The sequence below is a fragment of the Manis pentadactyla genome, chromosome 7 (assembly GCF_030020395.1).
Source record: "Manis pentadactyla isolate mManPen7 chromosome 7, mManPen7.hap1, whole genome shotgun sequence".
In the NCBI taxonomy this organism is placed as follows: Eukaryota; Metazoa; Chordata; class Mammalia; order Pholidota; family Manidae; genus Manis; species Manis pentadactyla.
The window spans coordinates 144,574,683-144,600,478 of record NC_080025.1 but is presented as its reverse complement, the minus strand read 5'-3'; the positions used below and the strand labels follow the sequence as shown (position 1 = coordinate 144,600,478).

The window sequence follows — 25,796 nt, the reverse complement described above, 5'->3', positions numbered from 1 at the left end:
TAATATTTACTTCTGGGAAAATCATAATGTTTTTATGGAAAAACCTGGACTGGATCTCTGACAGAAGAACCAAGCAGCACTCGGAGGTCTTGAAATGCTGAGGTTTTATTTCACACCGGTGGGCCCAGAGGGGAGTGATTTCCCAAGGTCTGAGCCCTGAGCACAAGCAAGGGAGCAATTTACATTATTTTGATATGTGGCATTTCGGCCTGCGCAGGGCAGAGGAGGAGCCCCGAGGAGGGGAGGGGGGAGCTGGGGGTGCTTTGCCAACCGGAGGGAAAAGCGGTTTGCTGACGTTGACGGCTGTGTTGAATGTTTTCCTTATCAATGTTACAAAGCATGTTTTCTTTTGGTCCACCAACAGCAGGATCCAATAACCCCAAACTAAGTAGTTTGAAAATAATCACACGTTCATTTATTCATCTATCTATTCATTCATTTTTAAAAAGTATATGTTAAGCACCTGTAATGTGTTGGGACACATCAGTGAATCAGTGGGCAAGATCCCGGCTCTCGTGGGGCGGAGGCCGGAGGCAGGGACCCGAGCTGGAAGTCGCTGCTGTGGCAAGAGAAGGACGATGGAATCCTAGAGGCGGCCGGGCAGTGAAGGTGTGAGACGCGAGCGAAGCCTTGGTATGTTTTGGGGATGGAGGCGGTAGGCGGAGAGCTGGGGCCGACGGTCAAGGCCGGCTCCGCTGGTTCTGGCCTCGGCACCTGGGGAGTGCGTGGGAGGAGCAGGTTTGGGGTGGGAAGATTCCGTTTGGGACACGTTTGAGGTGTCCACTCGGCATCAAGAGGGGGCCCGGTGGGCAGGGGATAGGGGAGCCTGGCGTTCTGAGAGGCTGCGGCCAGAGACCTAAGGGGTGTCATCGGCACAGACCGGATGCGCATCCCTCAGAGCGGGGAGGCTGGAGAAGAGGACAGGGGCCCGAGCCCTGGGCGCTGCGGCAGAGCAGGAGTCCGCAGAGGGGAGGAGACGGGAGGGAGCCCCGGCGAGCGCGGCTGGAGAGCAGAGGGGGCGGCCGTGTGCGCCGGGCCGGGAGGTGAACGCCGGATTTGGCTGCGTGAAGGCCGGGAACAAGCTCAGGTGGGATGGGGGACAGTCTGATGAACGTGAGCTCGAGAGGCAGGAGGTGAGTGTCGGGGAATTGGGGGCGGTGGTACAGATTCCGCTTTCCAGGGGCATTACTACCGAAGGGGGAAGAGGAAAGCAGAGGTAGCTGATGAAACAGGGTTTTCTTTGTCTAATTGTGAGCGCTAACAGCATGTCTGTGCTCTCATCGGAGTGATCGCGCCTGGTGCACGCGCCAGTATGCATCCCGTCAGGACGCTGGGCGGCGTACACCCCTCCGGGTCCACTGGAATTACAGGCAAGCCGGAGAGCCCTGTAGAAAACGCCACTCCCGGTCATAGCAGAGTACGGAAAGGGTACTGCACCTGCCTGCCTTCCCGCTGGCCCAGACACATTTGAAAGCAGGGATCACGTTTTCTACAGATATCACAAAGCCTGGCTTGTAACAGGTTCTCAACAAATAGTCACATTTACAAATTAAGTAGTTTCATGAAGCAGTTTTTTTTTAAATTTTATTTTGGTATCATTAATCTACAATTACATGAAGGACATTATGTTTACTAGGCTCCCCCTTTCACCAAGTCCCCCCCACATCCCTGTTCATAGTCACTGTCCATCAACATAGTAAGATGCTGTAAAATCACTACTTGTCACCAAGTTCACAGTCACTGTCCTTCAACATAGTAAGATGCTGTAAAATCACTACTTGTCTTCTCTGTGTTGCACACCCCTCCCCGTGCCCCCCCCAACACTATACGTGCTAATCATAATGCCCCCTTTCTTTTTTTCCCGCCCTTATCCCTCCCTTCCCACGCATCCTCCCCAGTCCCTTTCCCTTTGGTAACTATTAGTCCATTCTTGGGTTCTGTGCTTCTACTGCTGTTTTGTTCCTTCAGTTTTCTTTTGTTCATGAAGCAGTTTTTAAAGCTATGCCATAGGCCACACTTCAAATAGGGTAAAAATATTTGCAGCTCACAGTATTCAAGTCACACCTTCCTCTCAAGAGAGAAAGCTTTTATTCTAAAAATCTTGTAATCACTGAGCATGTGTGTGCCTGTCTCAATGGGAGAACTGATGGGTAGTGGTGGTAACTCAGGCCACAGTCTGAGACAGCAGGAAAAAGTGAAAAAGGCCGTCACATGTCCTTAGGAAAGGACGGGGTAGGCAGGAGGGTCCCTGGGGGATCGTGGTCCCTGCACGCCCCCTCCCTGGGTGGCTCCGAGTCACCTCTAGTGTCAGCTTACAGCCATGATTTTTCTTGCTTGTTCTAAGTTTTCCAAAATTCATTGGATCTACTTTTTTCTTTTTGCCATGGTAAATGGGAAAAAAATGTATCTTCAGACATTAATATTATGGCTACTGTCTAAAATTTATTTTTTCTTTTAAACTTTTAAAACAACTTATTTTTCCTAACATATAGTATTATAAATAATTATGATAGATTATAACACATATAATATGTATAACATATATTCTCTCTATACACACATGCATATATAATCACACAATTAGTATCATACTAACAGAAGTTTTTGTGGCCTGATTTTTTATTTAACATAGTGTAAGAATTTTCCCTTTTAGTTATTTAGCTTTCAAAAACTTTAAGTATATAATATTCCACAAAATATGTGTATATGTTTTAATCATTTCAATATTAAAGATTTATGTTGTTTTGAATTTCCTACTAATATAAATATTGATACAATATACATCTCTGTACTTGTTTCCCACTAACTTTTTAGAGATGAATTCCAAGTAGAATTATTGCATTAAAGAATACAAACACAAGATTTTTAACTTTATTGCCAAATTGTTTTAAAAAAACATGTATGAATATAACAGCACTAATAGTGTTAAAACTCAAAAAATGTTACTATTCAACAATTAAATATTAGAAATATAATTTCCCTATTGAAAATTTTAGACGCTAACAAATACTTGACATGTGAGGTATGAAATTTATAAAAATTACAAGTCAATCTTTTTTGTAAATGGAATACCACAGCTATTTCTTGCTAAAAGTAACTCTATTTTAAATTATTTTGAGATGACCTGAAGAGGTTGATGCTCTATTTTTTATTTTGATTTTATATTCAAGATTTTTACACTCTAAATTTTATTTAAATGAAGTATATTTTTGTTCTTCTTCATTCTGAAATCCATAACATTCATAGCTATTATTTACACTGATAACTTCCTCTGTGTCAGGCCTTAAACTATGTGCTTCACAAGCATTGGCTTACTTAATCCCCTCAGTAATCCAGAGACAGGTATTATTAACATCACCACTTTACAAATGGAGATACTGAAGCTGAGAGGGGTAACTGGCCCAACAGAGGGCTGAATGTGCAGCTTCAGCCAATCACCTATGGTCTTTGTAAACAGTACCTCCAGGAGATGTGCAGTGCACAGCCAGTACAGCTGTATATGGCAGTCCTAAACAGCTAACAAGTGATGTCTGGAGCAGAGGAAAGATCAGTGTCATACACAGCGGAAGGTGTACAAAGAAGTCTTCATGTTATCCTAAAGGCAGTGGAAAGACATTTGGTGAATGCAAAGTAGGGTTTAAGAAAATTAGTACAGTACCAGAGAGACTGGACTGAGGAGGGAACCTGCAGGCCAGACTGCCCTTTACAGAACAGAGTCTATGCCTGGAGCAGTGAGGCCTGGACCACGGGGCCAGGCAGAGAGATGGGCGGCTGTGCTGGGGGAGTCATCATGAAGGATAGGTCTCCTGGAGCTGGTCAGTGGCTGGATTAGAGTGGGCAGTGAGAGATTTGGAGTCTGCTACACAGCATTCAGATGTGGCCATGTTTAGGGCTGCATGATATTCCATCACGGTCCTCGCATGAAGTGCTAAATCATCTCCCAATTATTCCTCCCAATTTTTAGATAATCTTCATTTCATAGGAGGCCCAGCTGCTGACTAAGAGTGGGGCTTCAGGGCAGGGGCAGGTATTGGGACTAAGGGAAGTAATAAAGGTTTGGAATAGCCACTTTGGAGAATGAGTGGATAAAGGGACTGCAGAGCAGATAAGGTTGGAGACCATTAATGTGCAGGGGCATCAGTTCACATCTCCTCAAGGAACAAAGGAAACAAATGGTGGAGTTGGTCCAGAGTCAGAGATTTACAGGGCTCTTGTGGCAGCTGGGATGTGGAGTGTGGCAACTGAAGGTACTGGTGAAAAGAGAAGGGGGTTTATAGATCAGGAAGTCCAGGCCTCAAAAGAAGAAAGAAGATCATAGGGGTTAAAAGGAAAATCAAAGAACTGGAATTCTTGATGATGTTCAAGGGCAAGTGTTGGTGGAGCAGAGCAGGAAAAAGCTAGAAAGATCCAAGGTTTTGGCCAGAGAGAGAGCTGTCTGGTAATTTAGAAGATGAAGGTCTAGGCTATGGCTGTAGGAATAATAATAGCCAACAATTACAAAATAGCTAACATTTGTGTCATGCCCATTATGGACAGATAGTGTTCTAAGGTTTGATATAAAGAAATTTAAATCTCATAACCACCCTGTGAATTATTATTATTCTCTAGACTTTACAGATAAGGAAATAAGGTACAGAGAAGTTAAGTAACCTGCACAATATTACACAGCTCTAGCTAAATTAGAATACAGGTGAAGATCAAAGACTTACTAGGCTATAGTCTTAAAAAATTTACTTGTAAGGTTTATGAAGCAAAGAAATTAATAGTAGAAGAAAAACGAGCCTGGTGTCAAAGTTATCATGTGGGGAGGAAGTCTCTTCAGAAATAGCCTCATAAATGAAGTTAAAAGTCATAACATTGAAATTGTTCTCACATTTAGAAATGCATTTTCCAAGACTAATGATCAAGGAAAATCACATCAATCTCAACCTATAAAGTTACAGATGGAAGCCCTTGGATAAATGTTTTATATATGAATTTGGCAAAGATATCTACTTTTTCTGGGCTATTCACAGTACTGAAATTTAACTCATAAAATACAACTTGCTCCTGACAACCAAGTCCACATTCTAACGATGGGCAGCTGGAATCTGAGAGATACCAACCATGGTGATGTTCTAACTGTGCTCATTTACAACTGAAGAAACACAAAAGCTACCAAGTTCTATTATTATAGACTTTTAAGAACAAGATGAATAACAAAATATTTCTCTTCATGAAGCCCAAGAAATCAAATGAATAATATGTGAAAGCTTCATCTTTTTTCCCCAAGTCCCAGTACATATATGTTTTATCCCCTAAACCAGAAGAAATCTCACCGGATGGGTGTAGTGGGTCCTTCTGGTCCATCCATCTCATAAGAGAAAACATTATCCCATTTAAATTGTAGATACCAGTTGAAAGCTCCCCTTATGAAAGGTGATGGCTGGTATTCCAGGGTCACGTGGTCAATGACATCTATCAGAGGACACACCACCGTTTTGGGGTCCTTGGCGATGGCATACAGCAGGGGCTCCAGCCATGCTTTCTTTACCTCCCAGTGGCTATCCAGGAACACCAGAACGTCCCCTGGGGAGGCAGGAACAGGCTAGTGTTAGTGCACATGGATGAAACATCACAACCCAGATCAAAGTACAACACAATGAGTATTTGTTGAGCATTTACTGTGTTTGACTCATAAGGTGCTTTCAATTTCATTGGGGGGAGACAAGGAACACATACCTTGTTTTGTCCCCAAAATGCGGGGCATCATGTGTCAGAAGTGTTCAGAAGAAGCTGGTGAACTGTAGGTTAGAGAGTGGTTTAGGGGAGATTCTAAAGAAGCAGGTGGAAATGAACTGGCCGTCAATTAAAAAGGACCATTTTAGGTTGGCTTTGATTGATCAACTCAATTTAGCAAATGTTTGCTGTGAGGATGCCTACTTTGGTTATTTAGTATACCGCTTGGGATGCAAAGATGCGTAATTATTTTTGCTCATGAGGGTCTATTCTACTTAGAGAACATGGCATGACCAAAGTAAAGAATACGTGCTGTTAAAGCACATGGATAGGCTCAGATTGGGAGCGACCTCAAAATTCAGGTGCAGAGTTTGCACTTTCTCAGTTGCCAATATAGAATCATAGGAAACTCTGAAAAAATGCCATAACTTAGTATTGTTAAAATGACAGTAGTCCCCAAATTGATCTACAGATTTAATGCAATCCTTAATCAGAATCCTACCCACCTGGCTCTTTTTTTGCAGAAATTCATCCTAAAATTCACATGGAAAGGCAAGGGATCCACATTAACTAAAACAATCTTGCAAAAAAACAAAGCTGAAGGACTTCTGGATTTCAAAACTTACTACAAAGCTATCATAATTAACACAGTATGATACAGCATAAAGACAAACATATAGACCAAAGGAATAGAGAGTGCAGAAATAAACCAAACATCTGCAGTCAAATGATTTTGACAAGGGTTCCAAGATAAGTCAATGGGGGAAGAATAGTCTTTTCAATATATGTTCCTGAAACAACTCAACAGCCTCATGAAAAAGAAGCTGGACTCCTTGTATCAGACTAAACACAAAAATTAAGTCAGATCATTCATAGGGCTGAAAAGCTAAACCTAAAAATAGAAAACTCTTAGAAGAAAACATTGGCATACATTTCATGACCTTAGGTTAGATGGTTTCTTAGATATGACACCAAAAATACCAGCAACAAAACAAAACGTTAATAGGGCTTCATCTAATTAAAAACTTTTGTGTTTAAACAGATAGCATCAAGGAAATCGAAAAAAAATTCACAAAATGGTCGAAATTATTTGTAAATTATATATCAGATAAAGGACTTGTATCTGGAATATATATGGGACTTTACAGCTCAATAATAAAAGGACGACTTAATTTTTTAGAAATAGGTAAAGGATTTGAATAGACATTTTTCCAAAAATAGATATACTGGGATATAGATATGGATGATAAACATACAGTATATCAAAAATAGATATACTGGGATATAGATATGGATAATAGAATGGGTGATAAGCATGTGAATAGGTACTCACTGTCATTAGTCATTAGGGAAATGCTAATCAAAATCACAATAAGAGATCACCTCACATCCACCAGGATAGCTATAACCAAAAGACAGGCAATAGCAAGTGTTGGGAGATTGTGGAGAAATTGGGACACTTGTCCATTGCTGATGGGAATGTAAAATGTTGTAGTCACTTTCAAGATTTGGCAGTTCCTCAAAAGTTAAACATAGAGTTATAATATAACCCAGTAATTGAATTCCTAGGTATACATACACCCAAGAGAAATGAAACTTATGCTCACACAAAAGCTTGTACATGAATGTTCATAGCAGCAGATGAACATGAATGTTCATCCATCCATCAATGGATGAATGGATTAACAAGATGTAGAGTCACACAATGGAATATTATTTGGCAATAAAAAGGAAGTACTGATATATGCTGCAACATGGATGAACCTTGAAACTATTATGCTAAGAAAAAGGAGCCAGTCACAAAAGACCACATATTGTATAATTCTATTACATGAAATGTCTAGAATAGGTTAAGTCTGTATAGATAGAACAGCATACTTTAAATGGGTAAATTGTATGGCATGTGAATTATATCTCAATAGAACTATTAAAATCATTAGGAAAGAGTCAAATTGGAAAGAAAAAACACATCCTCCAAATATTTCTATAAAATGCACCTTTTCTCATCTGTAATTCACAACAGAAGTTTAAATCATTAAAAATGATATAAACTTTATCCCTCAGCTCAGATCACTGGTTTCTTATCTATCCATCCAAAAATAGTCTCTATTCGTATTGGCAAACACTCATGTGTATTTGTTCAACCAGTTCCTTGAATAAGCAGGATTCTTGGGAAAAGCAACTTAATTTTGTTCCTTTAAATCCACAGGGAGGAAGGGTCCTTTCCCTGCCCTTGGTTACAAACCAGAGCAGGCCCCAGGACTTCTCTGACTACTCTTGGGTTAGTCAAAAGTGTAATTGTCACTTAGAGTGGAAAACACAAGTTCAGCAATTACAATTTTCAATCGCACGTTACAATCAAAACTTCCCTGGCTGCGTGCAGAACTGCTGACTGTCCCTTCCCCCACAGCTGGGTTGCTTTGCAGGAAGGTCACTTGCTTTTGGATTGAGTCGTCTTCTCTCTTCCTTCTTCTTCTCCCTCCCCACTTGTTACCTGTGGTTTCTGACCTCACTGACAGCCAAAGTGGGGTGAGAGAGAAGGAAATGGGGTGGAAAAGCTCTTGTTTGGTGAGACAGCAGGGAGTCTTGGAGCAGGCTCCTTCTCTTAATGGTGTGGCTGGCATAGTAATTTTGAGGACCCTCCCTCCAAATCCCTGCTGGGCTCTTATCTGCAGTTCCCATAAACCAGGTAAATGCATCTTATTGGGGTGGTTCAGATTCCCTCCACAGCAACCTAGGATCCTGTGTTCTACCTCTAGCTTCTTTCCTGCTCAGAACTGTCCATCCTTCTAGAGAGCCCACCAGACATGACCTAAGGTGGTCTGTATTGCTCTCTCACTGCAACACCCACCACCTGAGCAGATTCTGTCATCAACAGAGAGCCTAACATGGAAGCGAGTGCCTCTCGTTCTGCAGCTATAGCCACAGTCTGTTTATGCTTTTGATTCCCTGGCAAGAAGCCAACAGCAGTTCGCTTCTCCTCGCTTCCAGTATATTATCAGTTCTGTTGTATTGATGTCTGAGAATGTGCTGAATCATCAATACAGGAAATTCATATCAAGTCCTTCTCACCAGGCTTCAATGAGCAGTTTTCTCCAAAAATCATCTCTAATTCTAACAATCTGACTCACTGTGGCTGAGTTACCTTATGGGTTCTCAGATGCCTGTTTTGAAGTTTCTTTATGGTGGTGTGTCTGACAACTCACTCTAGAATATAACCCTGTTGTCTTCAATCAAAACTGAGCTAAAAAGAGTTCCAGTTTGAAAACAATTTTTTATACTATTGGTAGCACACATAGTGTTCAACACTTAGCATTTTTCACTTAAAATAGCTTCTGTGACATTACATAATATCAACATTTTAAAGTCATGTCTGCTGATTCGTTAGGTGAAAAATAACATCTGGTTCTCCAAAGACATACAAAGAGCCAATAAGGACTAGAAAGGATGCTAAACACCATTAGTCCTTAAGGAAATGCAAATTAAAACTACAGTGAGGTACTACTTCATATCTACTAGGGTGGCTAGGATTAAAAAAAAAACAAAAAACAAAAGACAAAATAACAAGCATTGTCAAGGATGTGGGAAAATTGGACATCTTATACATTGCCGATGGGAATGTAAATGGTGCAGCTGCTGTGGAAAAGTTTGGCAGTTCCTTAAAAAGTTGAAACAGAATTATCATGACCCACCAATTCCACTCAAAAGAATCCAAACAAATACATGTATGCACACGTTCATAGCTGTATTCTTTATACTAGCCAAAAGGTGGGAACAGCCCAAATGTCCACCAACAGATGAATGGAGAAACAAACTGTGGTATATCCATACAATGGAATATTACTCAGCTCTAAAGGAATGAAGTGCTGATACATGCTACTGTAGATGAATCTCAAAAATATGCTAAGTGAAAGAGCTGGACACAAAGGTATGACTCCATGTATATGAAATACCCAGAATGAGGAAATCCAGAGACAGAATGGTGATTGGTGGTTGCCAGGGACTGGCAGAAGAGAAATGGGATAAACTGCCTAATGGATATCCCCATGGTGGATATGGGTTTTCTTTTGGGGTTACAAAAATGTTTTGGAATGAGAGAGAGATGGTGGCTGCCCAGCATTGTGAATGTACTAAATGCTACTGAATTGTTTGCTTAAAAAATGGTTACTTTTATGTTTTAGAAATATCACATCAACAACAAAAATCTGCTAAGGAAGATATACACATGGCCAATACGTACATGAACAGATGCTTCATATCACTGATCATCAGGGAAATGCAAATCAAAACCACAGTGAGCTATCACATCCCACCCATTTGAATGGCCATTATCCGAAAGATAAGAAATACTAAATGCTGGTGAGGATGTGGAGAAAAGGGAACCCTTGTGCACGGTTGGTAGGAATGTAAATTGGTGCAGCCACTGTGGAAAACTGTATGGAGGGTCCTCAAAAAATTAAAAATACAAGTATCATTTTATCCAGCAATTACACTTCTGGGTATTTATCTGAAAGAAGCTAAATCACTATCTCAAAGAGATATATGCACCTTCATGTTCACTACAATGTTATTTAGAATAGCCAAGACATGGAAGCAACCTGTGTCCATCAACAGATGAAGGGATGAAGAAGTTGTAGTACATAAAAATGTTCCACTACAGTGAAATATTATTCAGCCATGAAAAGGAAACCCTGCCATTTGGAACACAGTTGGAGCTTGAGAGCATTATGCTAAGTGCAGTAAGTCAGACAAAGACAACTACTATATGATCTCACTTACATGTGGAATCTAAAAAAAACAAAAAACAAAAAAACGACCCAAACCAAACTCAGATTCAGAGAACAGATTGGTGGTTGCCAGAGGGGGGCTTTGAGGAGGGTGAAGAGAAATGGGTGAAGATAGTCACAATGTAACATACTGTATTATATACTTGAGAGTTGCTGAGAGAATAAACTTAAAAGTTCTTATCACGTAAAAAAATTGTTGTTATGTGAGGTGATGGATATTAACTAGACTCATTGTGGTGATCATTTCTCAATATATACATATATCAAATGATCATGCTATACACCTAAAATGAATACAAAGTTATATGTTAATTGTATCTCAATTAAAATTTTTTAAACAATAGAAATAACATCTGGTGAAATCTTTTTTTATTACTGATGAGGTTGAACTTAATGAAATGTTCGTGTTCTTTACTCATTTAGGTATTGGAGTCATGGGTTTTTTAAATGGCTTTTTATATTAACTTTTTTGCCTATCTTAGTTGTACTAAGTCCATTTTACCTAGTCTACTGTTATTTTTTTTTTTTTTTTTTTTTGCTTGAGAAAAGTATTTTATTTCTCTAATGGACTTTTGTTTTTTGTTTTTTTTTTTTTGAGAGGGCATATATTATATTTATTGGTCAAATGGTTGTTAACAACAATAAAATTCTGTATAGGGGACTCAATGCACAATCATTAATCAACCCCAAGCCTAATTCTCAACAGTCTCCAATCTTCTGAAGCATAACGAACAAGTTCTTACATGGTGAACAAATTCTTACATAGTGAATAAGTTCTTACACGGTGAACAGTGCAAGGGCAGTCATCACAGAAACTTTCGGTTTTGATCACGCATCATGAACTATAAACAATCAGGTCAAATATGAATATTCGTTTGATTTTTATACTTGATTTATATGTGGATCCCACATTTCTCCCTTTATTATTATTATTATTTTTTTAAATAATACTGTTATTTAATTTTATCATTTTTTTATTTACAGTAGTTTTACTTTGTTGGTAGTCACCTCTGTCTTTTCCATTAGGTTTAAGCATTGAAATCTCATCTTTATTCATAGGACAGGTAAGAATCTATACTTTCTATTTTTTTTTATTAAGGTATGTTGATAATATAATCTTATGGTCAGGTTTCACATGAGCAACATTGTGGTTACTACACTCTCCCCCATTATTAAGTCCCTACCACACACCCCATTACAGTCACTGTCCATCAGCATAGTAAGATCTATACTTTCTATTTTTAAAAAATTTTCTTATAATAATTTAATAGTTTCATTTTAAAAAATAAAATTAGCAATTAATCCCACTAGAGTCTATTTGGGCAATTGTATGAGATGATTAGAATTTTTCCCAAATAACTAATCAAACCACCACCACCATAACAAAAAAAAATACCTTTCTTTCTGTACTCTCCTGTGGTGTCTTCATCATATATAGCGTACCCTCAGCATTTCAAAATTTAAATATTTTCAACTTTGACAATTTGAATGATCTAGAAAGACCCCAAATATAGTATTATAAATTGCAAAGTAACTTAAGTTTATACTCCAAGCAAAATAATATGGGGTTTTTCTTAATACTATTTTAAATTACAAAGCATGTGGGGATAAGCCATCTAGCACCTACATTTCAGTGAAACTTTTCATTTGTCAGAAAGCATTTTCTGGGGGAGATTTACAAGCTATAATGAGAACAAAGGCGGCTGGGCTACCTCTTAGCTGATTCCTGTGCTCACAGTATATTTTGAAGGACTCTCAAATTTATTGTTAGAAATGGAGCAGTTCTACTTTTGTTGACCTCAGTAGTTATAGAAAGGATTGTGTATTTATCGTTTATAGAGATAACCTATTAGATATGCATCTGGATCCTGCCTAAAAATGCTATCATCTTCCCAGATAAAGCCGATTTCTCCTCAGGGCCTTGGTGAGGTCCAATCTGCTGATAAAGGTTCTTTCCCATATTTCCTCCCAAAGAATATTTGTGGAATGTTCAGAATGACTAGATTGCTCAGTAAAGTTGAACACTGGGAAGCCTGCACGCTCCGCCTCCCCCCACATGGGAGCCTGCTTTCTGCTCCCCTGCAGCCGTCTCGGCACACCTTTTCCTAAGGATAGTGGCTTGCGACGTTTGTTGCCTTGGTTTGGAAAACAAATGCCTGTTGAACCAATCTCTGAACATTTTCAGTCTCTTTTCTTACTTCATTTTATTTTCTACTTTTCTTTAGTTAGTGTCTACATTTTTACATTTAAATATAGTTCATTGCATTTATTTTTAAATCACTTATTAAAATATTCTTGATTTGGTCTCTAAAGCAATAATTTTTAAGGTTGTAAGATATTTTCATCTTTATTAACCTACACCTTATGTTATTGCTATCTTTCCTGTTTTTTGCACTAACATTTAAGAATGTGGTGTGCAAAATCTGGGGGAATTTACAGAGAATCTCTTTGTACTTCAGTGTATGATTAACTTTTGTAAAATACCTAAACATATCCATTTAATTCACGCAATAAATCTGTTAAATTTAGCCATTTGGGTTTTGTAAAAAATAACTCCAGTGACTTTATTATTTGAATCTCTAATTTTTATTTGCTTGCTGCAGTCCCATAACCTGGCAGGGGGCTGATGGAAATCAGAATTCGTGGGTAAGAGTTCTGAATTATGTGACTGGGAACAGAGAACAAAAGTCTCTGACCTTTTGGGAGTTTAGCTCCTTTAAAGGGGAAACGCGGCCGGTGAGTTCTAAAATCTCCAAGAGCCTTACCACCATTGATAGTGTATATTTTTATTATTTTTGCCCTGTATTTCTCCTAGTTTCATTTTATGTGTTTTATCATTTTGAAGCATATAAATATTTATGTTTTAATTATTTATCTGTACTAATCACTCTATAATAAGCATTTGTTTAATAGTTGTTGTTAAACAAAGAATGCTCATAATTACCTCATTTAGTCATTGCAACAACCGCGGGAATTACATATCCTCAGTCGCACATCACAGATTAGAAGAGGCTTGGAGAAGCAACTTGCCCAAGGCCCGGGGTGCTGAGGGGCCCTGATGGCACGGGGAGCCACCCCTCTGGTGTCTGTGGCAAGAGCCAGCCTCTGCGCTTTCCGAGCAGCCTTTGCAGAGCTCCGCTCAAGGGTCCATCTCCCCCAAAGCATCTGTGCCCGTGCTTCTACCTGCAAAATTTCCTCGTCAGCCTGAGCAGCTGCAATTCCAGGAGCAGCCGAACTGCCGGGAGGTCAGAGGATCGCACCTTCCAACTCAAGGTCGACCACCTAGGGAGAGGTCTCTTTCTAGATAAATCAGTGTTCTTCACCACAAACTTAGTGGCTTAAAGCCACAGAAATGTCAGATCTTATGGTTCTGTGGGTCAGATGTCCCACACGGGTCGTCCTGGGCTACAGCTGAGATCTTGGTGGGGCTAAATTCCTTTCCGGAGGCTCTAGGGGGAATCTGTTTCTGTCTTTTCCAGCTTCTAGAGGCCACCCACACTCCTGGGTCCCCTTCATCCACCTTCAAAGCCAACCGCAGCAGAGGTTGTTCTCACCCATGTCTCTCTGCCCCTCTGACCACAGCCGGAAGGTCCTCCAGGGCACGTGTGATTAGAGTGGCCTGTCTGGATAACCCAGGATAACCTCTGCCTCAGGCCCTCAATGGTATAGTCACGTGTGCCAAGGAAGGCAACGTATTCACAGGTTCCAGGGATTTGGACCCCCTCCTGGGGCGAGGGTGCTATTCTGGCTTTCACACTAGACTACAAAATAGTTTCTCATTCTGTGTGAATGTGCAGCAACAATGAAGCCCTGAGCATCACGTCAGATGTTGTTACCCTGCTGCTTTCAGAATGGTGAGGCCGCCCACTGACCACCCACACCAGTCCAGTGAAGATCCTCTGTTGTGTTCCTGCCCCCAGGTTGCCCTGTATTTAATTCCCCAAACGTTTTCTTCCACTGTGGACCACCTCTTACCCTTTCCAAAGGTCCCTCATTTGGAGTAAATTTCCCCACACTAATTTTTTTCTGTAAAATTATCCTACAGCGTTCTTGCCTTATAAGCCCAACTCTCCCTACAAGATGCCGCTTCCCCAGAAATGTTACTGAGAAAGTTCCTCCTTTCTCCCCCGAACTGCATGAATTCTTCATTCCAAAGCAACACCGGCCTTTCCCAGTTACCACCATATGCTTCTGCTCCCATGCAAAAAAAAAAAAAAGTCCCTTTTCCTTTAGATTTGTGCCTCCTGTTAACAGCTTTCTCCTCTCCTTTGCAAAACCGTGCCTTCCAACCTCCCCGCTGGAGCTTTCTCCCCAGTCTGTCATTTGCCTGCACTTCCCGGGGGCACAGCAGAGAGTCACAGTCCCGCTCAGTAGTCGTGAGGAGCAGCGCCAGCACGGACAGGCTGACAGGTGGCAATAAATACCAGGAACTAAAATCGGAGTAAGGAGGCTGGAGAGAGATAAGGGTTTGCTATTTCATATAGGGTGGTTTCAAAAGGCCTCTGATAAAGTGACATTTGAACAGAGAACTGAACAAAGTGAGATAACAGGTCATGCAGATACAAGAACATTCCAGAGAGGACAATCATGTGTAAAGGCTCTGAGATCGGAGTATACTTGATATTTTCAGAGCAGCAAGGTCAGCGCATCTGGGTAGAGTGAGGGAGAGGAGGAAGTGATGAAGTCAGAGCCTGGCAGAGGGATGGATGGGAGAGCGGATTCATGACAATGCAAGGATTGTCTCCGCAGGAGGTAGTGGTTCTACATGCACATGCTCACGCTCAGTGGGTACAGTTCATTTTATGTGAACTGCATCTCAGTAGAGTTAATACAGATGAGGAAACGAGGAATAAGCAGCCTCTAACCTGGGAACGATTTCTGGTGCCGGGCTGGGTGATGGGGAGGCAGCAGGCAAGTATAGCAAGCCCGACAAAATGACAAGGAGAAATGGATGGACGGACCCACAACCACAGTTGGAGATGCTAGTGTAACTCTATCAGAAATGTATAAATCAAGTCAAATTAGATGGATAAGAATATAGACTATATGAACAAAATGAGATACAGCTAGAACCTACAACCAAAAAGAGAAAAACTACATTCTTTTTAAGTACATATAGAAGTTTTGACAAGTTGACCCAGCTTTAAGACACAAAGGAAATCTCAACAAAACACACCATAGATTCTAACCACTATACAACAGTTAAAAGACAATTTTTAAAAATCCCTATGTTTGGAAATTTTGAAATTCACTCCTTAAAAAATAACTGGATGAAAGAGGAGACCAAACAAGATACCAGTGCCTGGACAGTTTATAGGCCAATTTTACATAACTTCCCAAACACAGATGAACTGTCTTATATAGACATTCAGCAAAAAGGAAAAGAGGAAAAACCGTACAATTCATTATAAGAAAACAGTACAAAAAAAAATTATACACCAATTTACTTTTGAACATAGATGTGTGTATGTGGGTGGGGGAGAGAGGAGCAAGTATATGCGTGTAGAGCCGTTACTGTAATAAATAAACTAACATCTAGGCTCGGGGAGGGTTTATGAGTTCCATGCATTCGAAAATTTTCAAAATAAAAAATTTAAAAATAAGACTCCTTGCTTCTCCTTAAAAACAAACTAAAACAAAGCAAACTCTATGGTAGTATCATGGGTTGGATCATGCCCCCCAAAAATCTCTATTCAAGTCCTAACCCCAGTACCTCAGAACTGACTTTATTTGGAGATGGAGTCATTGCAGATGTAACTGACTAGGATGAGGTCATAGTGGGGTGGGTGGGCCGTATGACTGGTGTCTTTATAAGGAGAGGGAGATTTGGACACAGACAGACACAGGGACAAGCCATGTGAGTGATGCCATAGTTGTAAGCCAGTGATTGACAGCCACCACCGCCAGCAGCTAGGGACCCACAAGGAGAGATGCTCTGCTACAGTTTTCACAGACGGCACCTGCTGATACCTTGATTTTGGACCCCTAGTCTCCAGAACTGAGAGACAATATTTCTGTTGTTTTAAGCCACTTGGTTTATGGCACTTTGTTATGACAGCCCTGGGAAACTAATAATGGTAAAGATAAAATTTAAGTGAAAATTTAGAATTGTTCCCACTAAAGTCAGGATCAGGGAGAGGATGCCTACTATACTATCTCTGCTTTGGTTTAGCATTAGAAAGGAATACGGAAACCTGTCCACTTTTAGTTGATAGAAAAATGCAAGAGACACTACCAACTAACCTTTAACAATGAAGAGTGTTTACAGAGGTTTCTGTTTAATACAGAAGTATCTCATTCTATATATCAATAACAATTAGAAAATGCAACAGGAAGATCCCAAATCACAACTTAAAAAAAAACACACACAAAGAATCAAGATAGACAAGAATAAATCTTTGCACATGGTATCTATGGAGAAAATGACAACACACTACTGAAAGAACACAAAAGTAGATCAGAATAAATAAAAGGATTGGAAGACATCAGTAAAAAAGTGTAAATTCCCCCCCATTTTAATCTGTAAGCTCAGTGCAATTCCAATGAAAATCTCAATAGATTTTTCCTGAATTTATTAAGATGATCCTGGTTAAGACAAGTTTGCAGAATGAAGTGGAAATACTTGTGCCACCAGATACAAACATACCTTCTTATCAAGTTATAGTAATCAAGAGAGGATATGATTAGGCTAAAAATATACAAATACAATACTAAAGCAAAAGAGAGACGCTGGAAATCAACCCAGGAATGTATAGTAGTAAGTGTTGGAAGTAGCAATGCAATCTTCGGAGGAAGAGTGGGCTATTCAGTGGATGGCGTGGGACACCTGGTAATCCGTAAGGGAAAAAATGACATTAGATTTTTACTTTACACCATTCCCCAAACAATCATCTCGAGGTAGATTAATCAATGCTAGGTAAAAAGCAAAATTTTTAAAAGTGTAGAGCATCACCACGATCTCGGAGTAAGGAAGGATTTCTTACACAAAATACAAAAATCACAAAGAAAAATACTGACAAATTTATCTTATTATTTAAGCTAATGCTAGTTGCTATTGTAATAATAAGACTCCAAAATGCACAGCAACTCGAACGCAAGAGAAGTTTATTCTCCTCGTTTAGCAGCCCAAGGCGGTGTTCCTGGTTGAGGAGAGACTCTCTCCTCCATAGGGTCACTCAGGGGCACAGGCTGATGGAGGCCCTTCCATCTTCCACCCATGGCCTCCAAAATCACAGCAGCCATTCCACCCTTGTCAGCCAGAAGGGGAAATAAAGTATGGCGAGGATGAACCAACTTCCTAAAAGCCTTGATCAGGAAATATAGTTATATCCCGGCACATATTACTTGCACTTGTATCATGTGTTTAAAAGGTAGTCACGAGGCCGTTCCTACTGACAGTTCAGTCTAGCTCTGCGCCCAGTGAGAGATGAATTTATTTTTGTGAACTTAAACACTTCAGTTCAACATAAGACACCATCAACAAAGATGGGAAGATAAGCCATACCCTGGGGAGTGATACTCTCAATGCATATAATACAGGATCCGGATCGCAAAGGACACTGTTGAATCAGCACCAAAAAGACAACCTAATCAAAAAACTGACAAAGGATATGAACAGACAAAATTACAGGAAAAACCTATAAACAATCTGCAACAATATGAAAAAAATATTCTACAATGCTAGTAACCAAGGAAATGACAAGAAAATAAAGGATATAATTTTCAACCAACTTTGGCAAACCTGGGAATGTTTGGTAATATTCCAGTGCTAGCTGGACTCCAGGGAAGGGGCCCTGGAGTTGGTGCAGTCTTTTTTAGGACAATTTGGCAGTATCCTTCAAAATTTTAAATAAGAATTCCCTTTTGCCTAGCAATTCCACTGTTAGCTATTTATCCCTTAGGTACAAGCACACATTTGTACAAAGATATATGTACAAGAATCGCCAGTATAGCTTTTTTTTTTGAGTAATAGTAACAAATGAAAATGGTTAATCAAATTATGGCAATCCTTGATATGGAATCCATCTGGAAAATCATACTATGCAGCAGTGAAAACTGAGGTAAGCCTTAAGTACTGTCATGGGAAAAGTTCCAGAATACACACACACACACATGCACACACACGTATGTATATTAATGCTGTGTTCATGGCTTGTGTTGTGTTTTAGACAATGAATATATATTATCTGTGTAGTTAAATAAAATGTCTCACTTGATAAGGTCAATATAGAAAAAGAGAATTGAATTTCGTTTTTATTTGGCCTTCTACTCAGTCAGGAGGTGTGACATCTCATGAGATCACAGCACGGTCTGATGAAACGCCCTTAAACATGACCTGTCTCCTTTGGTTCTAGGTTAATATTCTGCAGTGACTCACTGATCCTCAGGTTTCCAGGAAGCTTGGTAGCTGACTGCTCAGATCCCCGTCCAGACCCGTTCTCCCGGCAGTACCGACTGCTCCTGGCTCACAGGCGAGTCCCTCCCCAGGAAGTGCCCTGGACAGAGGACGGGGGCCGCCTTGCCCCTCCTCGCAGACAGGGCCATCCTCATCCACAGCTGGTCCCCTCGCCTCCCTGCAGGGCCTCTTTGCATCGTTTTTGGGGGTGACTCAGCTCACCCTCAAGAGAACCTGCTCTGAGAAGTGGGTCTGACAGCTTCCAAATCTTTGCAACCTGCTGCAGTATTCACACCAAGGCCACGATGTCCCCAGGGGACTCCCAGCCAGTGGCTAAGCACACTGGAGGAAGAACGGGAGGCAGACCATTCAAGCCCAGGGCAGGGCTCCTTTGCTTGGGGCTCCCCACCAGCCCAGCCAAGCCTGAGAGCCGCACAGCAGACTAAGGCCCTTCCAAGGCAAACCTCCTGCGTCCCCCTCTCCCTTCACAACTGTCAGACCAGACACTTCTGGTCCACACTCTTCATCTCCCCTTTATCCCTCATGGACATTCCTCCCAGTAAACGTGTCCTCTTTGTATTCATCCCAGAGGCCCACCCAGGTACAGTTTCCTCAGGGATGGCGGCTGCTCCACAGCCTTGCTGTCCCCATAAAGTCTGGTTTCCTGACCCCCTCACAGACACGGCTCCCAAGAGCCCCCCAGGGGACTCCCTGCATGTACAACTCCATCTCAGAGTTTGTATGTGGGGCAACTCATCCTGTAACAGGGATGATATTATGGCCCCTGCAACAGAATGCCTTCTATGTGAAAAAAACAGCATTTCACCTGAAGTAGAATACCTGGAGACAAAAGAAGGTCAAAGACCCATATGATTGGAACGCAAGTGTTCGTTCTGTCTGTGCCCGTGGAGACATGGCGGGTCTCCAGGAGAATGCTTTCTGCACGGCAAGAAGATCTCTGTGACATGGACACTGCGCCATGGCCCAAAGGAAATGTCCATACCTGAAGCGAGAGATGCTCCCATCATCCTTGCTCGAATCAAGCCCTCTCTCTTTTTGTTTCTTATTAACTTAATCTTTCCCTGAAAAATTTCCAGGTGATGGTCTAGTTTTTCTTTTAAATCATCTAGAAAAAAATCCAACACTTGATGATTTATAAACTATTACTATAGAACTTAATCTATCACAATTTAATTGAGTCCCCCAAATCATGCCATTCCACAGAAGTGATTCAGCATTGAAAACAAGTATAAATATTCTTCTGTGTTTCTAGTGGAATGCCTGTTTTCCTAAACCATTATTAAAATTTGAATAGAAAAGGAATGAGCTATGGCGCTTTGGAGCAATCTGATTTTACTGCCAACAACAGTGCATCTAACTTGGCAGGCAAATTTTCAAACCCCTAGAGTCTCAGTTCCCTCACTGGGGAGAAGGGGTGTACACCATGTTTCTCGTAGAACAGTGAGGAGAGGAAATGCCTGCAGAGCCTGGTGCCTAAGTGTCAATCAATATTTGGAGGTTGGTATATGCCAGTAAAGGAAGCTGGGCTCCAGTAAGATGGATGCAGGTGTCTCAGAGGTCTAAACTCCTACGTCCTTAGAATCTCGATGACGAGGCTGGGGATCAATGCAAGCAGGTTCACTGTCACCTTGGCAGAAGGCAGGATCTCACCTTTCAAAAGAGTGCTGGGCCCTTCCCCGAGGCAGGCTGCAGGCCGCACATCTTCACCTGCAGGTGGGGGCGGCCCCACAGCTCAGCTGTCTGCAAACACCTAACCTCCAGAGCACAGAGGAACCCGGTGAGCCGGACCGAGGGGAAATAAAGGCAGTCTGGCAGTGTAAATTAATGACGTGATGTGGAGGGCTGGGGTTTTTCAGAAGATGGTCATCTTGTTGGCTTGTAGTCAAGAGGTACAGGACTGTGAAAAAGCGGATGGTAGCTGGTCGGCTCTGCACATGCCTCTCCCGTGACTCCGTGGGGGCAGAGCCCTGGGCCCCGCGCTTACTGCCCTCCCTGGGGAGTCCCTCTTCAGTGCCTACTGGTGTCAGCAGAGAAAGACGAGCCGCAGCTCAAAAACGTCCTCAGAGCACACGGGACATGACTGCCAATGAATAGCAGGGCCCCGAGCTCCACCAGATCCCAGACACCCCAGTTCCTGCGCTTCCTGGGTTTGCGCTCCTGTGTGGGTCGGAGACTAAGCCCCTGGAGGCTCGGGGAAGATCGCCACAGACCAGGTGACCTGAGCAGGGAGGAGTCCGGGTGTCGGTCTGGCAGCACCCCCGTGTGGTCAGCAGCCGCAATTGCCCTGATGCCGGCAGCGAGTCTGCGCTTGTCACCGGGTGAGTCTCTGAACGCAGGGTGTGGTCCCGAAGGGCGGGGGAGGTGCCTACGGTCATCTCGGAACTGTCTCTCCGCGGCAGGGCCCTGGTCCTTTTGGGCGGGAAGTGAGAACGCCACAGTCTGGCAGAAGGTCCCGCCCTGTCCCCTGCGCCTGGCTTTACTGGGGGCTTCTTGCCCAGCATGTGGCTGCTGATGAAATAAGGAATCTGGCCATCACCCCACGTTCCCTCCCATGCACAGGACTAGAAATAAGCAGCTCTCTACCCCTCCAGTACGGGTGGCCCCCACAGAAATGATGTCATATAGAAGGGCCTGGCCAGGTGTGCGAAATTCCAAAGCGCAGCTGACATTAGCTTGAGTCACTTTCCGCCTTTGAGTTAATGCAGCCAGAGTCCCCTCCCCGTCGGGGGGCCTCTTGGGATGCCCTCCTCTCTTCCCCTGCCTGTTCTTCCCACTACTTCTCCTTTTCGTCCCCAGACTCGCAGTGGAAAAGGTAAACTTCTAGGTAGGAAACTTCTCTAATACTGATAAATCGCTTCCATGGGAAATGCACTGCACAGGGACTTGCAGACTCTAAAATGTTTTTCATTAATCTGGGTGCTCTTGGCTTTCCTCAGGTTTTGTAATTAAGTTGTAAAGTAAACAAATAAGTACAGTTAATAGATTTTGCATTAGTGATTGCACCTCTTTAAAACCAGTGAGCACAGAGGAATAAGCACCCCTGCTACAGTTGGTCTGATTAGAATTCTTCCAGGTAAAATACCTGGACCACGTCATTCCCCTGCATTAAGCCTGTAATAGCTCCCCATTTTCTCCAGATAAAATCCAAACCATGCCCTTCACAAGCATGTGTTTTGCTTTTTTATATCTCTGGTTCTAAGCCAACATTATACTCACACGTAAACTTATAACTCATAATACATAAACTACAAATAATGCAGAATTAATCCAAACTCACCATGTTTGTTCTTGCCTCTTAGCCTTGACAATGCTATTCCTCTGCCTAAAACACTTTTCCCTTCCTGTCCATCTAGACAACTCCAACTCACCCTCTGCCCTTAGTTTACATGTCCCTTCTTCCTGAGCATCATTGGTGTTTGTCAACATCATTTAAGACTATGTGGTTGCCTTGTGCAAGAACTAACCATCCCATTAGCCCAACACCATAAGGACAGGGACCAGCTCTGACGCCCTCACCATTGAGCCAATAGCGCCAAGCATAGTGCGCACTCCAACACACACCAAAATATGCTCTTTGGGTAAAATACCTCAAGTGGCATCAGAGAGAGCACCACCTTCCTAGTAGATTAGACAGATGATTAGCACCCTTTCTTACCAAATTCGCTCATGTCGTCTACTAAGATAATTTCTTCAAGGATACAGTGTGGAGTGAGGTACATGATACTGGATAGTGTCCAAAACAAGGCATGAAATTCTTCATTGTGGAAGCAAATGACAATGCTGGCGGCAGGGAGACTGGCTGGGTAAGGTTTTTGAAGACACCTGCAAAAATAGTAAGAAAATGATTCATCTTAAAGCCTTAGGTGTTTCAGGTTCTTATGCAAACACTTTTCCTTATTTGCTTTTTTTCCCTCTTTATTCCTTTAACTGATGAATATGATAAGGTGACAGTACATTTTAAAATATAAAACTTAAGATAAAAAATCTATTTAACTTCTGATACTATCCTAGTCTTTTCTAAATCATTCCCTACTAATTAATGTCAGTGATAATTGCTCTTTCCTGAGACTCTGTTTTGATAGTCCTGTTCTGAACATAGTATAAATATAAATTACACCTATTTTTAGTTTCTATTACAAGAATGAGTAATAAATGTATATACATTGAGAGGTTCCAATTAACTTTATTGTATTATCTTCAAAGGAAACCTGTGCTTTACTCTTGGATCTGTGTAGTCTGTTGTACATCTGTGATGTAATTAGATTTCTTCCAAGGATTTGACAATTTTTATTATTTTTTGTACATATAAGAGAAAAATAGCTGAATTCAAGCAATATTGGCTAGTAGCTGTTAACGTTTGGATCGCTACATTATCTGGTTGTATTTTGAATTATTTTGATTGGAAATGATGAACCCGTTGGAACTAGTATAAGAGGAACAAAGGGGGGCATGTTGTAAGGGATCCCGATTGCCTCACAGGACACCCAGTGACGGGCACGCAGCCGAGTCTTCAAGAACAACTGGAACCAGAAGCTTGAAAGCCTCCTGGACACTCCATTTCCGCCCTTGTCTTACATCTAGGAATAATAATAATAATGGTAGAAATTTATATCAATTTACCTCACAGGTTGGGAGAATTCAATGACTTAGTGTAAAATGCTCAGAATGGTGCCTGTCAGACAGTACGTGTGTATATATACACAGGACTTATCACATGACTTACTCTCCCTTTGCAACCTGGCTTGTCTCCACTTCTTTGCCCCACAGAGTGGGGAATGTGGCTGTCAGGACATCTTACAGTTTGCGGCTCCCAAGGAGAAACTGGGAAGACTTCCTCTTCACAAATTCACAGGAAAGGATTCATCGGCCCAGGGTGGCTCAGGTGTCCATCCCTGGGCTAGTGGAGCATGGTCAGAGGGTGGTGTTAAGATAGAAAGTCACTGTCCCCACTGCAACCATGCGCAAGGGGACTGGGTAGGGAAGGCCGGGGAGGGGCTGCTGGTGGCAGTCCTTCAGGTGTCCCGGGCAGACCTCCAGCACATTCATGAATTGACGTTGTCATGGAAGAAGAGGGTTTCTCCTGGTCAACGTTTTTATCCAAGACTAGGTGAAGATATGCCTGCCAAGTAGAAGAAGTTACGCTTGAAGGAATGAGAATATGAGAGACGATGGAAACAAGAAAAGGCCCGAGAAGCTGGGCAGGCAACTGTCATCTGCACACGGGTCTGAAACATCGAGGGTGGCTTTCCAAAAACACGTAGGAAAATGATGCAAAAAAATAAATCCCGGTAAGGTCATTAAGTTCTCAAAGGGGAAGTAGATGAGAAAGGCAGAGTGAGATTGAGGTCGTGGAAGGGTAACACGGAGAATGAGATAATGGAATGAGGTGATGGTCCAGGTGAACTTGTACTCCGCAGATCTCACCTCTGTTCTTATGCTCAGTCCTGTGTGTATAATTTTAAGAAAACTGTAGGCAGATGGAGACCCCCCCAGAGGAATGAGACATCAACAGTAAAGGAGCCTGGAACCATGTCAGGCGAGGACACTGTACGCCCCTAAGAGAACCCCAGTGTGTATGGGTCTCTCTAAAATTGACTGATAAATGTTGCTGTGGTCTTTCTATACAGAATTTTTTTTCTGACCTATTAGTGTTTTTTCAGGGTAAAAGTAGTTTGCACAAGGCCTGCTTTGGTTATCCCCGGTTAGCTGACCTATTCTTTGCTGATTGTACAGATTATCAATAGTATAGTGTAAAGCACGACTGTTATGGGGTGAATTGTGTCTCCTCCCAAATTCATATGTTGAGTCCTAAGTCCCAGCACTTCAGAATGTGACCTTATTTGGAAATGGGGTCATTACATATATGATGAGTGAGATGGCACTGAGGTGGCCCTAACCCAATGAGACTGTCCTTATAAAAGGGAAAATTAGGACACGGAGACAGACACTTACAGAGGGAAGGTGATGCGGAGAGACACGGGGAGAGACAGCAAGCCAAAGAGGGAGGTGGCGACCAATCCCCCCTCACAGCCTCAGAAGAACCAACGCTGCCTGCACCTCCAGCGCTGGGGGGCGTCACATTGCTGTTGCGTAAGCCCCCCAGTTTACTGTGCTTTGTTACAAGTGCCCTACCAAACCAGGGGAAGGACGTCAGGGTTTGATGTGCATAAAGGTCACCTGGGCTTCCTGTTGGATATGCAGTCAGGTCAAGTATGTCTGGGGGAGGCGATGGCAGTCAGCATGGCTAACAAGTTCTCGGGGCTACACTTGGAGCTGGAAGGGTCTTAAAATGATAAAATGATCATCCTTCAAGCATTTTAGAAAAACATGGAGATAGCTGACAAAGTAATTTGTAAACAGTTATTCATTTATCTAAATCCAATCTCAAGAAACCTACTTTTCCAAATCTCTTGGATCAAAGAGGAAAACAAAAACTGCAAATTATTTGGAGATTAATAAAGATGAAAGCATATCATGTTAAAACCTAAGATACACAGCTAAAATCCTAATCAGAATAAAATGAATTATTGTAAATATTATTATATGGGAAAGAGATAAAATAATCAAACTATTTAACCTTATAAACTGGTAAAAAGAAAACAAATGAACCAAAAGAAAGAAAAAAGAACCAATAATGAAAGCTAGAAATTAATTAAAAGACAAAAAAGAAAATTGGTAAATATAACCAAAAGTGGGTTTTTGAAATACAACTATAAATCAACCCGTAACAGGTTTAAGAAGAGAGAAGATGTGTGGTAAGAATGAGAAAGAAGATATGGTACCAGAGAAGAAAAAACAATGATTAAAATATAATGTGCAACTTTATGTCAAAAAAGTTGAAAAATGGGTGAAATGGATTTTTATTGAAATAGAAT

At 41.7% G+C, this 25,796-nt stretch overlaps 1 protein-coding gene across 1 annotated transcript in view; it reads right to left on the bottom strand.

Moving 5' to 3' along the window:
• The window catches only part of GALNTL5 (polypeptide N-acetylgalactosaminyltransferase like 5), a 58,493-nt gene that overhangs the window by 9,249 nt on the left and 23,448 nt on the right, over positions 1-25,796 (bottom strand). Inside the window, 3 exon segments of the mRNA XM_057504989.1 lie at positions 5,319-5,568; positions 19,904-20,026; positions 22,577-22,743. Of these exon segments, the coding sequence (XP_057360972.1) occupies positions 5,319-5,568; positions 19,904-20,026; positions 22,577-22,743 (540 nt within the window).